We start from the raw sequence: 13,695 nt of genomic DNA on the forward strand, positions 1-13,695 counted from the left end.
TGTGTAAAGTATTTATACACATGCACAGTGAAAAAACTACATACGGACTCAACACCAGTTTTGAAAAATAGCAAACATTTATCTGAGTCAAGCAAGAACAAAACCACAAAGATTCAACAACATACATAAGCCAAGTTATGAATTCAAAGATTAAATCAAAATGCAGTCCTTAGAAGACAATAGCTCCAACTGGAACTATCTTGTCCGGGGCAAATTCAAAAGTGCAGTCCAACTGCAATAGAGTGAGGGCCGGGTACAAAAGTCATGCACACCCGTTGACCGTACCTTTTTTGCATCAGTGCTCAATGATGATGTGTTGTGCTTGCAGGCGATGTGTTGTTTCCTGATCGGGCAATGTTGTTGATGTGTCGATTTCCAGAAGCGATGAGTACTGATTCCAGTGTGTCAGGGCTGCGTTGTAAGTTAAGGTCGTTGCTTTGCGCATTCGGCGAGCAGTGTCTGCAGCTTCGGTGCAGGCAGTGTCAAAAGTGGTCTTTTTGCAGCAGGATGCATCGGTTCCAAGTGACACGTCTGTGTTGTTTGTCAGTTCTTGTGTTGCAGCGTCACACTCGCCTCCAAAGGTAGAGGACTGGATTTGGCACCATGTGACAGAGCAGGACTTTCAGCAGAGGAGTCCAGGTGCTGGTAGCAAGATGCAGGTGAACTCTTTGATGTCCCTGAGACTTCAAAAACAGGAGGCATGCTCAGTCAGACCCTTAGAAAAACTTTACATTGCATGAGAGTTAGATCCAGTCCTCTCACTCCCATGCAAGAATTAGCAGGCAGCAGGCCTACAGAGCAGACCAAAACCGCACAGTGATCCTTCTTCCTGGTAGAATGTCCTCAGTCCAGACGTGTTCCTAGTGAATGGTGTCAGAGGACCAGTACTTATAGTAGACTTAAAGAGGGGATTGAAGTTCCCCAATTCCCTTTCAGCTCAGTCCTGTCTTCCAAGAGGTCTGTGCAGGGTTATCAGTCCTTTGCGCGGGGTCAGGTCACTACCCTTGGAAGAGTGAGTGCTAGTCCCTCCACCCTTCCTGCCCAGATAGGCCCACCAGTATGCAGGGGCTGCGGAGTGTCCCATATTTATGGCTGTCTGAATGGAATCCACAGATGTAGCTGTCACCTAAACCTTACACAGACCAGATGTGGATTGGAGGCAGTCTAAGAAACAGAATGGTTAAAGTAAGGAAAATGCCAACTTTCTAAAAGGGGCATTTTCAGACCTGCAATTTAAAACCCACCTTTACCAAGAGATGTGTGTTTAAATTGTGAGTCCAAAGACACCAAACTCCATGTTTCTATCTTTTCCCAAAGGGAAATTACACTTAAAAGATGTTTTAAGGCAGTCCCCATACTAGCGTATGGGAGACTAGTTCTTGCACTAGTGAAAAATGAATTTAAATGTTTTTCACTACCTGGACATGTTAAACTTAAAAGTACATGTCCAACTTTTAAATATATTGCACCCTCCCCTGGGGGCTAACCCCGGGGCATACTTTAGCGGTGTCACTTTAAAAAAAAAAAGGGAGGTTTGGGCCTGGCAAGTGGATACAGCCTGAGACATGTTTGAAAGGCAACTGTAGTGGGTGGCACAACCAGTGCTGCAGGTCCACTAGTAGCATCTGACTTACAGGGCCTGGGCACACATAGTGCACTTTACTATGGATTTACTAGTAAACCATATATGCCAATTGTGGAGAACCCTAGGTCGCCAAGTTTTGGACACAGAGCACATGCACTTTAACACCGCATAGCAGTGGTAAAGTGCACAGAAACACCGCATAGCAGTGGTAAAGTGCACAGAGTCATCAAGCCAGCAAAAACGAAGTTCAGCACACAGTCAAAACAGGAGGTCAGAAAGCAAAAAATCAGGAGAAACCACGCCAGAAGATGCCAGGTTTAATACCATACAACATGTTTCTTCACAAAAGTGGTTGTTCAAGCCTCAGTAGCTTTTACATGTGGTCTACAGTGATTCCTTTTCATTTCAGAACCTTGCACTGCGTATGGGTTCTATATCCAGCTATATAGTTGTTTCTTATTTTAGATTATTCTCTTATTGAGTTGTTGCTTATTTTCCGGTGTTTTAGGTATGGAAATGTTACTCCTTGTCAGTGAGGCTTTAACAATCTATGGTCTGGGACGTGGCCGTGAATATGTTTGATTGTATTTTCACTTCTATTAGAATAATGCTGGCGCCAGATGTCCACTTTTGTTATTTCGTGTACCAGTTGGAGTCTGATGTCATTCTCTGTGGCTGTCTATTTTGCAGGAGACCTCGAGTATCTTCTGTTGAAATGGAGAGGAGAATGACTGGACGGAAGCTGATTCGCCTCTCTCAGTTGCCAGACAAGCTTCCTGTGGAGAAACTGGAGGATTCTGATTGGGTGACATTTGGCGTGATAGTGAAAAAAATTACACCTCAGAGTGCAAATAATGTAAGTTATCTTTGGACTTAGGAAATAAGTGAGAACTCACGCTGTTTATCAATGAATCTTCTATTTTTACACAAACTTGCATTCCATTCTTTGAGTGCTTGTTACATTTTTTGCTGGGCCTCCATTTTCACATTTTCTGGGCTGAAGATGTGCTTGTCTGCTTCATACTTAGCCACACTTTACTTAGCACACAAAACACTAGGATTTCTTGCTGCTAATTCTGTTACAGTGAGAGTTAACCAGAAGCGTTATTCTGCGGTGAGTGGTGGGGGTTCTGTGTATGAGATTTTCAGTCTTTAAAGCGGGATAGAAAGAATTGCCACAAAGTACTAGTGGTAAGTAGTTAAAATTGTGGGATCCCATACACAAGTACGCTCTAACATTGTCTTTTGACACTGGGAGGATTCACAAAAGGTTCCAATTAGAACAAAATAAAGAACATGCTATGCTGTAAACGGCTAACCATACTGTGTAAATAACTTTGAAAGTAATGCATTTTTGAATGGGGATCTACTTGAGTACAGCAAGGTGGTGAGGGAGGCATCTAATTTTCTATGACCCTAAATTGCTTTGGTGCCTCCATTCCAAATTGTATTGATCATGTAGATTGACGGTTCAGAGTGCCTTAATCAGGAGACAGTGAGAGCGGTATCTATTTTTGCTCATCTAGGATAACATAGGTAAAATTGTACGCAGTTTATGGTGAAAATAGTAGATGGAGGCCGCACTCACTTGTGCTTTTAAGGTCTGTGAAGAATCCTAAATTGCTGAACGAGTCAGATGTGTGGGACAAACCATATTTTCCCTAGGCCATAAAGAGTAGACCAGGTGTTGACACTTTCTCCCACTAACAGAATTTCAATGTTTTAAGTTTCAATCAGCAGCTTCCCATTTCCCATCTACTGTTAAACTGCAAAAGGTAAGCGTTAAAAATAAAAAAAAAGATGATGTTTATGATGATTGGGGACTAACGGAAATTACCTTCCTCCCCAGTTTGAGGATGATCTCTTTGTCATGGGTCTATGTGCATATCAAATGCATTTGAATGGGCAAGGGTACCTGAAGTTTGAGCATACATCTTATGCAAGATGGATCTTATAGAAGCCCCTTAGGGAACTCCACACCGAGTCTTTCTGTTAGAGAAGTTGAAAAGAGGGAAGCAACGGCATGAGAGCAGCATGAGAGGGAGGAGTTAATCCAGGAAGTGCAGCGCTTGCTTTTAAATAGGGAGAAGTGGATGTTAACCGTTATGCCTTTGTGGCTTTAATGCAGTTTGCCAAATGAAGACGTGTAATACAGGTTAACCTACAGCTGGTAGCAAAACAGTTAAGCAATTAATTTCAGTTGCCATGTTTTTAGGATTTAATAACATTTGCACGGAATGGTGGTAGTTGATGCAGCAGAATTGCACTTCTTTCACCAAGTAGAATGATGGGAAATTGACTTATTTGTGAATGTGTGCAATCCAAACTGTGCTTTGTTTGTAGGGTAGAACCTTCAGCATCTGGCGGCTGAGTGACTTGAAAAACATGGACAAGTTTATCTCCCTGTTTTTGTTTGGTGATGTACACAAAGAGCACTGGAAGACTGAGCAGGGCACAGTCCTGGGATTGCTGAATGCAAATCCATTGAAGCCGAAAGAGGGTTCAGATGAGGTGAGTTTTGCACGCTTCTATCCTTCTTCTGTAATGAGGATTGCAGTTTGTGTGGAATCTCAGCTGAGCTCTTTCCTATTCATGTGAGACATTCTCTTACTCCTTTTCTTTATTATCTTACACCTGGCAAAGTGGGATGAGTAGATGGGCCTGCAGCACAGTATACATGTGCCTTACCTGTGAATGCCGTTTTGTTTTGGACCGAAGATAGACTTTGGCAGGAACTTTGTTTCAAGAATATAGACTGTTCTTCCTTCTCCCTCCACAGGTCTGTTTCTCTGTTGATAACCCCCAGAAGATCTTGATCATGGGTGAATCGCTTGATTTGGGAACCTGCAAGGCCAGGAAGAAAAATGGAGACCCCTGTACACAGACAGTTAATCTGGTTGGTGACCATTAGTCTGATTTGGTGCATGTTACAGTACAGTTTTCCACATAACTTGTCTAAAAATCTTTTGGCGTTACAAGCAGCTATAAAGGCTCAACCGTAAACTGTTTCAGTTCTTGATAGCCTGCAAATACATCCTGAAACTTGTCATTTTGATTTATGTATTTTGTGTGGGTCATCATTCAAGGGAATATGAGGAATTCTAGCAATAACAATTAACAAAAAGATGAGAGAACAGTGAGACGCTGCCTTAGAAAATATCTGGCCTCACCTGAAATAGAGTGCTCAAGAAGCACAGTTTACTTATGATTAGGGCTCCCGGTTTCATGATGTGTGTGATATATATTATTATATTTTAACATTTCTGTTTGTATTTATCCATATTTAGTTTTGGCCATCTTATTAATATTTATCCATACTTATTTTGTGGTTTGGGAATACGTGGAGTCAATTGCACATTTCCACATTTATTTAACTAATAAACACACTCTCATTTGCTGTTGCCTGTCTCGTTTTAGCGAATTCAGCAGCCAAATGTAGCAAAACAATACACACAGGAAAATATTTGGAATTTACTACAAATATATTTTAACATATGCCTGTATTTAATGATACCTAAATCTTTTTTTTTAACTTCCCATACTGTATGTCTGCTCATATGTCATCTGGAAATTCGCTCTTTAGAAGCACAGTTTTCGGTATTTTCCCGCTTTAAAAAAAAAAGAAAGCAAAACACAGAGGAAAGCATTGTTTTCTGTCTGTATTTATCCGTAAAAATCAGTAAAAACTGAAAACTGTGAGCCTTACTTATGATGCAGGTAGAATCTCATTCTGGAGCAAAGGAGTGGAACCACTCCAAATCAGGAGATATGCAACTAAAAAGACAAGTAAACAACATGGCGGTTCTACTGATTCCTCAAAACGTGGCAACAATAATAGTTAAAGAAACATTACCAGACATTAACGTACCATCTTCCACAAAAACAAATTAGCAAATAAAATGTGCATTCTGACACAATTTTGTAAAGTTATTTTCCTAAAAAGAAAACGTATTCTGGTATGTCATTTCACACAGTTTCCAAAATGCATTGCGTATCCCTTCACGTCTTTCATTTGTGGATTGTACTCCTTTTAAATAGCTTAGCTGACAAACTTCTAAGGAGAAGGATTAGAAAAGGAAACATTAGAGTATCCTGAAAATCTCAGGCTTTAGGCAAGAGTTGCCTCTGAGGTTAGACAGATCTAAAAGGTTATACCGATCTTTTCAGCAGTCATGTACAATCAGGTTACATAAGGCACTGACTGTGGAAAATAAATTGGGTCTTTAAAAGTCATGACATATCGGCATCTGTTACTAATCAGTTGATGCCATTACATCAGGAATACAGGTGCCCAGAACAGTGTGCATTTTTAAATATTAACTAAAAACACTTTGCTAAAGTTTCTGCTTTACTCTAAATTTTCAACTCAGCTTATTTTCTGAAAAACTGTCCCTAATGCCCCAAATACCAATATTCCTTAAGGACCATGCATGTTTTTCCGAGATGTGGTGCCATAATCTGTATTACCAGATATTGGTCTGTGAGCAAACTGCGATACAGAGAAATTGCTTCATCAGTTAATGTTCCCATTATTTGTAATTACGTAATCAAAGGACATTGCTTATTTGAATGCGTTAGTCGTTACCAGTTTTCCACCCAAAAAATAATGCTATTATCTTTACGTTATGCATGTTATTCATAAATTCAATTGAGTAAAGTTACAGTAAATATTTTTATGTATCCTAAAAATGTCATATCTTCATTTAGAATGTCACAAGCAAACTACGTGTTTATTCTTCCACCAACAAAACTTTTTGTTCGGTTTCTGAAAATTCTCCTCAGTGACACAGGAATTTGCTATTAAGATTTCAAGTTGTAAATGTGACCTTGTGCAGTGCTTAAATAACTTAATTCATAATCTCTATCAATAAAATAAACCGATTACAAACCTTATTTTATAACATAAGTAATCCCTATTTACCAAACCTTATTTTATAATGAGTCACAGTTGACATAAATTGACAACTTGATCTTGGAAGTTGATAAAAGAATATAAGGAGGAATCTGAAGTACAGGGAGGCAGAGATTATATGATGTAGATGCACTGTCTATATTTACGGGGTGGACTCGCAATATATTGGTGGAGGATACATTCCAGCTATGCAACCACCTTTCAACTAAACAGTGAATTTTCTGGCTCCGAATGTTCTTAAACACATAAATTAACTTTTATATTTTCCCCTTTTCTTAAAGCAAAAAACTAAACTTGTGTGAATGACCCAGTTTATGGCTTTGTTCTTTCATGATCTCAGTAATCTCTTGCTCCCACGTGTTTGCCAAACCATAGTGAAATATGTCCAGTCTAGGTTTCTTCCTTGTTGTCAGTTTATATGTACTGACTGTCTGTTACAAATTTGCACTTAAAAGTCCCTTTCCTTTCTGCAGAATGATTGTGAATATTGTCAGTATCATGTGCAGTCTCAATATAAGAAGCTCAGTTCAAAGAGAGCAGATTTACAATCCAGTTTCTCAAGTGGTCCTCCCAAAAAGATGTCTCGGAAAGCATCTGGGCTGAAGTCAAAGCTTTGCCAGGATGGCTTTCACTATGGAGGTGTTTCATCCATGGCCTATGCAGCTTCTGTGTAAGTCCTTTGTTCAAACTCTGTGTATTAGCGTTGTTCTAGTCTCTAAACCATGGCTTTTTTTGTATTTACTTGCCTGCATGTGTAAATGTAGACTGAGAAATGCTTTTTTGTTTGTTTAGTAACAGCGCACAGTGCATCAAATAGAAATGTATATGGCTGACCAAACTGAGCTGTTAATGCAGTTGATTTTGGTTTTTGACATCATTTATAGTATTGCTCCCATTTAATTTTCTAATATAAATTTCAAAACATGTTTAAACACAATGCTGTTTTCTATGGTTTAAAGCTATAATGGCAAAATTAGGCTGAACTTTCTTAAATTCTTGGTCAGGATATTTACAGCAGATTGCACATAAAGCAACTTCTAGGCAACTTGTTTTGCAGTTTGTCAACACATTCTTGAGAAATGTTGCACAGTCTGTCTTTAAGCTTGGGACCCACAGCAGCAAAAAATGCCCATTCAGTTAACCATCTGCTGCTGAGAAATGTTTGCAAATTCCATTCGCCAGTTTCGAAACAAACTAGTTGATTCCTCTTTCTGAGATGTATAACATGTTTTGTTGAGTAATAACACCTGTTGTATAAAGAAGAGTGTTTCAAATAATGTTAACTATTAAAATACATGGTGCAGAAAATAGCATGCTAATATAGGACTCAATAACCATCCTTGATTGTGGCATTTAGGTAGGTTGTACACTTAATATAATATCAAATGGATCACTGGGTATTCTTTTGTCTTGTGCGTTTACAGGGCAGCTGCTGTGGCACCAAAGAAAACCATCCAGACCAAGCTGAGCAACATTGTTGTGAGAGGAGCTGATGCCATTGCCCTGGAAGCACAGAAACTTGGTAATATGATTTTCTTTTAAATAGCTCTCAGCAGGTTTATCTTGTGTGTGTTTCAAAGAGTGCGTCCTTGCTTGTCTTTTAAGGCCATTTTGATCTGGTTGCGCTGCTCAATGATCTTTGTAAACATGTAAAAAAAACAGGTAGCTAGGTTTGTCTCAACTTTATATTTTTAGGGTCAGTTAAAATTTTCACTCCACTAAGTTTTTCCATATAGGTCTTTGTTGTTGTGTAAAAGTTTCTATTTTTTTGCATATTTACTCATTAAGGTAATAGCGGCCCCCCCCCTTATGATTCATGATGCATCAGTGTTTCAAAGTCCCAATTAGATTTCCGGCACTTTGAAGGTTCAGTTCAATATTGAGTGGGGCATAACATAGCCCTCTATGCAATTATTAAGAAAATAATATTGTTTCTCCCTATTGGCAATCTTCCCAATTAGTTTTTTAATACACCACTGCTAGCCTCTTCTTCTAGTCTGCCCAGTGGATCCTGATTTTATTGCATCTCCAGTCAAACCTCCCAACCGCATAGTAATTTGGCCTAATGAGCATTTGTCCTCTCCAGCTCTCACCAGTCCTTTTGATTGACTCCACTGTTACCACCTGTGAGTTTGTTTGCACTGAAGCCTGCACAAAATATGTTAGTCTTTCTGCTGATCTCCCCCTTTTTTATTACTAAATTTTATTGTAGAAAACAAGCAGACCAAGCACATAGTGTAATCATATCAGTGGAAATAATCAGGATGTTATAAGATACATTGCGGCACATCATCTATTAGCTAAGTTGTAATAAGACCACAATTTCCCCCAAATGTTCCCGTGTATATGCGGGCAGCCTTTGCTTTGTAAAACAATTTCTCCAATATAGTGTGCCAGTTCTCTTCTGCCTAGGTGTTGCGTGTGGAAGTTTAATAACCCAGAGGATCAGCTTTGTGCAGTATTGGAACCATGTCACCCCCTAGCAATGATTCAGTTAAGAAGAGCATATCAGGATGTGTGTCTGTGAATACGTTGAAGATGTGATGCTTGATTTTATTAGTAGGCAGTTTAGAGATTGTGTTTTGGTGGTTTTGTGAACTTGTTTTCTGGAAGAGTGAGTAGTGTCCTTTAGCCTTGTAGTAGGTGGACTATTGGTGATGTTGCTAACTGTATGGGGATAGCAATAGTGTCTATATCGTTATCCTATGTCCAACAGGCTTAGAAGGCATAGTGTTGGATCTGTGGGTGCAGGTGGTGAGGTTAGTGGTTGAGTGAGGTGGTGGGCTGTGCAGTTTTTCTAGGTTATGAACAGGGGTGGTTTATGTCATTTGGGTATATGGAGGGTGGAAGGTGTACATGTAAGGGATGGTGGTTGAGTTTGTAGGCCATGTTTTAAGGCTCTAAATTGTGCAATGGATGAAAGGCGGGTGGATGAGTATTGTGTTTTGAAGTAGTTTGTTTGGTGTTGTGAAAGTTTGAAAAGTTATGTGCAAAGTTGTTTTAGGATGTGCATTATTTTTGTGGGCATGAGGGAGGGAATAGGTGTTTGTATTTTGTGATGGGATGTGAGAAACTGTGTTTTATGTTTGGTTTTTGAGGGCTAGTCATATGTGATTGATGTAGTGAGTTTGTGTTTAGGATTTGTTTCTACAGTGCTAGTGAAGAGTGTATGATGAAGCGGACAATGGGGTGGTGAAGTGTGTTGTAGGAGAGTGTATGTGGTGTGTGACAGGAGATGCACATGGGTTATGAGTGTGTGTAATTAAATTGGTTGAATGAGGAGGTAGTATTTAGGGTGGAGTGTAAAGAGTGTTTCTGTTTTGGTAAAAAAAGAGGAGGGGGCTGTTGTAAGATGATATGAGAGAGGGTTGAGTAAAGGGGTGCTGGAATGGAGAGGTTTAGAAATAAGTAGAGGGTAGATACATTATTTGTATAAAATGGAGGATGTGTTTGTGGGATTAAGGTTATATGTAACATGTAATATGTTTTTTGTGTTGTGTTGGCTATGTGTGTGGTATAGAGCAGAGTAGTGATCTGTGGGAGAGTAAAGGTGCCATTGTAGGGCATTAGGTGCTGAAGGGTATATAGATGTGTTTTGTCATGTTTGTGAGATTTAATTGTGGATTCAATATGTTTGTTGTGAGTAAGTGGTGTGTGTTTGCTGATACTGTGTTTGTAACTTTAATGATGTGGATGGGTTATGGTGGTGGTTGTTAATTAAGGGGGGTCGGGAGGTAGCATTTCTGGTCCTAGCCCCACACAGACAATTCCCTTGTTCTCTCCGACGTATGTCCTCTCCGTCCTTAGCCTTGACGCCCGGGCAAGATGCCCTAAAGTTAATAGCCCTAGTGATCAGGTGACCTTTGACCAATGGGAACTCTAGTCCTAACCCTAGCCAGTCAGAACCTTACCCCTAAACCCTAGAGCCAATCGGAGCCCTAGCCCTATCACCCAATCAGAACCCTAGCCCTGTCAGCCATTCAGAAACCTGAAGCAACGAACAATAAAACCTTATTTTTAGAGCATGTGACTTTAAACTTAAGGGGCTGTAGGAGGTGTGAGGGGAGGGACAAGGCCAGCTCAGGTGATTGTGGGTCAGCGAAATGCTTCTGAGCTTAGAATTTCCTTGGATGCATACAGGCCGAGTACACACTTTGTAGTTCCTGTTCAATCCAGCAGATAAGGCCCAATTATAAAGCCATTAAATAATGCTTTTCACACACTTAAAAAAAAAAAAAAAAAGTTTTTCTTGCCAAAAACAAGTGCTGCATGCACTTTGCAAGGGTAGAAGAAAACAGCAGTTTTAAAGTTAAAAATTGCACAGACACAGAGTCTGTACTATTACCACCTGTCCTTTGGCCTTGCTCACTGGTCGCGATTCCCAAACCACAAGGAGACCCAAATAAATTCAAACCGTAGTAGTGGTATGATATTCGCATCTCCTATCCTATAGGCAAAAAAAATATAGTAGTAGGCAACATAGAATACAGTAAGAGAAGAAAACTGTCAGCGAGGTGCATATCAGTATTATAGCCCTACTACCAAGTGCAAAAGCAGTCCATGGCGCCAATTGGATCCACTGAACCTCTATAAGCACAGAAGATACCAAATGCACTTTGAACATCTGTCACATTCATGACCTTTTCAAGGCGAGTCAAATGTAAAAAACATATGGTTGTTTGAGCTCTACACTTGGAAAGGGACTCAGTGTCTCAGATGGGGGACTTATCATGGTCCTGATGTTTTCATACACTTTGACTTTTACTTATTTATATGTTCCACTACCAGCGGATAAAGGGGCATTATTACATTTCTGACTTGAATATCTGGACACAGACATCGTTTACATATTCAAATGAGCATTGCATTCTTTTATCCTGCCATGTTTGACGTCTTTATTGGCTCACATCATAGGCCATTTGGATTGCTTTATATCTTAGGATTGGGCCCTTAAAAGTTTCAGACTTCATCTGGTGTCTACGCATCCTCCCTATCTGGATTTTGAGACTTATATTTGGACTGGGTGTTCAGCGTGTGTGTTTGGATCTTCTGTGTTTACACATAGAAACCCAGCTGATAGGGTCTTTTACAGACTCCTGTCAATGTTTAATTTGGATTACAAAGTAATAAGTAAAGTATTGGCACAACAACTACATTCATATATGACATCTTTGGTTCGTAGGAATCAGAATGGGTTTATACCTATGAGAAGCACAGAATTGCATTAGAGCACTAATATACGTCCCTGTGCCTTGGTCTTGTCAATTTACTTAGAAAAAAAAATGGACTCACTGCTAGGAATATATTATTAAAGTCCTTGAACAAAAGACAATGAGAGAAACTGCATCAGTCTCCTTTATTGTAACCCTATGGCCAGGGTCAAGATGAGTGGGGTAGCTTCTTCATACTCCGTATCCCAGGGGCCAAAACAGGGTACCTCCTATCTCCAGTGCTTCTTACTGTGGCTCTTAAAGCTTTTGCTGCCACACTGAGAGACAGGTACAGGGGTAGAAGTAATCCGTGGTAAGATGGGCCACATGTATTATCATTATATGCTGATGACCTGCTGATTTTATGAGGGCCAGAAACCAGGGTCTTGAAACTATGGTGAACTGCCTAGAAGACTTTGGAAGACTGTCTGACCTCTGGGTCAACTGGTCGAAAAAAAGAAAAAATAAGTGCCTCTGATATAGATTTGAATTGAGTATTGAGACCTGGACTGCTACCCTCATCCCACCTCCCCCCTCCATCTCCCCCCAAACCTAAAAAAAAAAAAAAACATGAGATGGGAACCTCAGACATTCCGGTAAGTGGGCATTGGCATTTATCACAACACAAAGAGCTTGATGGAGGGTAATTTGGGTGCTGCAACATGAAGTTTCAGAGGCAGCATAGACTTTTGGAAAACTTTGCAAGTGTGAATAATGGGTAGGGTTGCCTTTATTTAAAAGGTGGTTACGAGGGGGGAAGATCAATGACAATTGTATAATTCTAAATTAATCAACCGTATAATAAATCATCTAAGATGTACTGGACCCACTCAGTAGATATGAATTTTCAAAGTATGTTTCTCCGTGATCACACAGTGAATAATGTCAAAAACAGTGAAGAAGGGTGTGTGATAGAGAATAAAATGGAACAATATTCAGTGTTTCATTAGTCTTAGCAATGCTCAGGTCCTGAGGTTTTAAACAGATGAAGAGTTCAATATTGCCATGGTCGTCAATGGTGTTTCAAACCTGTATCATTTGACTGTCATCATCAAAAGTAGAAGACGGTATGGTGGATGCAAGATCAATTCACCTGTAAACAAAAATGGGCCAGCAATTAAGAAAAGAACTAGTATGAAACTGGCAGAGTAAAACTTTCTGTGTGTTGATACTCACTTAAGACATATCCACAGCCAAACAAACTACATACCTTGGACAAAATACCTATTGTGAAGATGCATAGATTTGAAAATATGTATGTATAGCCAGTAGGTAAATATAGTTAGGACCTAGTTTCCATAGGAATTATTTTTTTTTGTTTTGCCGATAGCTTTAGCGTCATTTGCTGAATCTTCATGAAATTTGCTGAACTAGTTTGCCACCCACTTTGATGCTGTTTGAAAAGTAGTTTTATGGTGATTCGTTAAGCAGGGGCAGAGAAAAAGGGGGAGGTTCCAAAACACATTTTCCCCATGCAATTTACGTTAGGGATTTTAGACATGACTACAGCCCGAACCGCTGGATGGAATTACACCACAATTGGCAGAAAGCTAGATCTTGGACCAGAAAGAGTGCTTATATTGATATATTGATTTGGTGAAAATCCGTTCAGTAGTTTTGGAGTTACTAAAGGAAAAAGAAATAAAGATATCTAAGTACGCGGATCCTTCATGGGGGATTCGAGGGAAAGGTAAGGCCCTGATTGGCTCGCTGCAACCTGAGAGGAAAGTTATGGCCGTCAAATTGTCCTTTCATCACCTGGGGTAGGGGAAGTGGAGAGACAATGAAAAAAACTGACATTAGGGGTCATGATACATGTATAGTGACCCCCATAGGATACATGGTGGGGCCCCTCACGGTCCACAACTGGGCCAATTTATTTAGTTACTTGGGCGAATTTGCCGTCGCGCTCAGCACGGCCCCCCCAGTGTGACTCCGCGAATGATCCGTGGATCGAAAATCCAATTAATAAAATGTACGCCCACTTG

At 40.0% G+C, this 13,695-nt stretch overlaps 1 protein-coding gene across 1 annotated transcript in view; it reads left to right on the forward strand.

The window, feature by feature from the left end:
* MCM10 (minichromosome maintenance 10 replication initiation factor) overlaps positions 1 to 13,695 on the forward strand; it is a 93,929-nt gene that overhangs the window by 39,248 nt on the left and 40,986 nt on the right. Inside the window, exons 7-11 of the mRNA XM_069228674.1 lie at positions 2,276 to 2,441; positions 3,929 to 4,096; positions 4,365 to 4,481; positions 6,971 to 7,167; positions 7,922 to 8,019. Of these exons, the coding sequence (XP_069084775.1) occupies positions 2,276 to 2,441; positions 3,929 to 4,096; positions 4,365 to 4,481; positions 6,971 to 7,167; positions 7,922 to 8,019 (746 nt within the window). The remainder of the gene's footprint in view (positions 1 to 2,275; positions 2,442 to 3,928; positions 4,097 to 4,364; positions 4,482 to 6,970; positions 7,168 to 7,921; positions 8,020 to 13,695) is intronic.

Source organism: Pleurodeles waltl, chromosome 4_1 (genome assembly GCF_031143425.1).
Source record: "Pleurodeles waltl isolate 20211129_DDA chromosome 4_1, aPleWal1.hap1.20221129, whole genome shotgun sequence".
Classification (NCBI taxonomy): Eukaryota; Metazoa; Chordata; class Amphibia; order Caudata; family Salamandridae; genus Pleurodeles; species Pleurodeles waltl.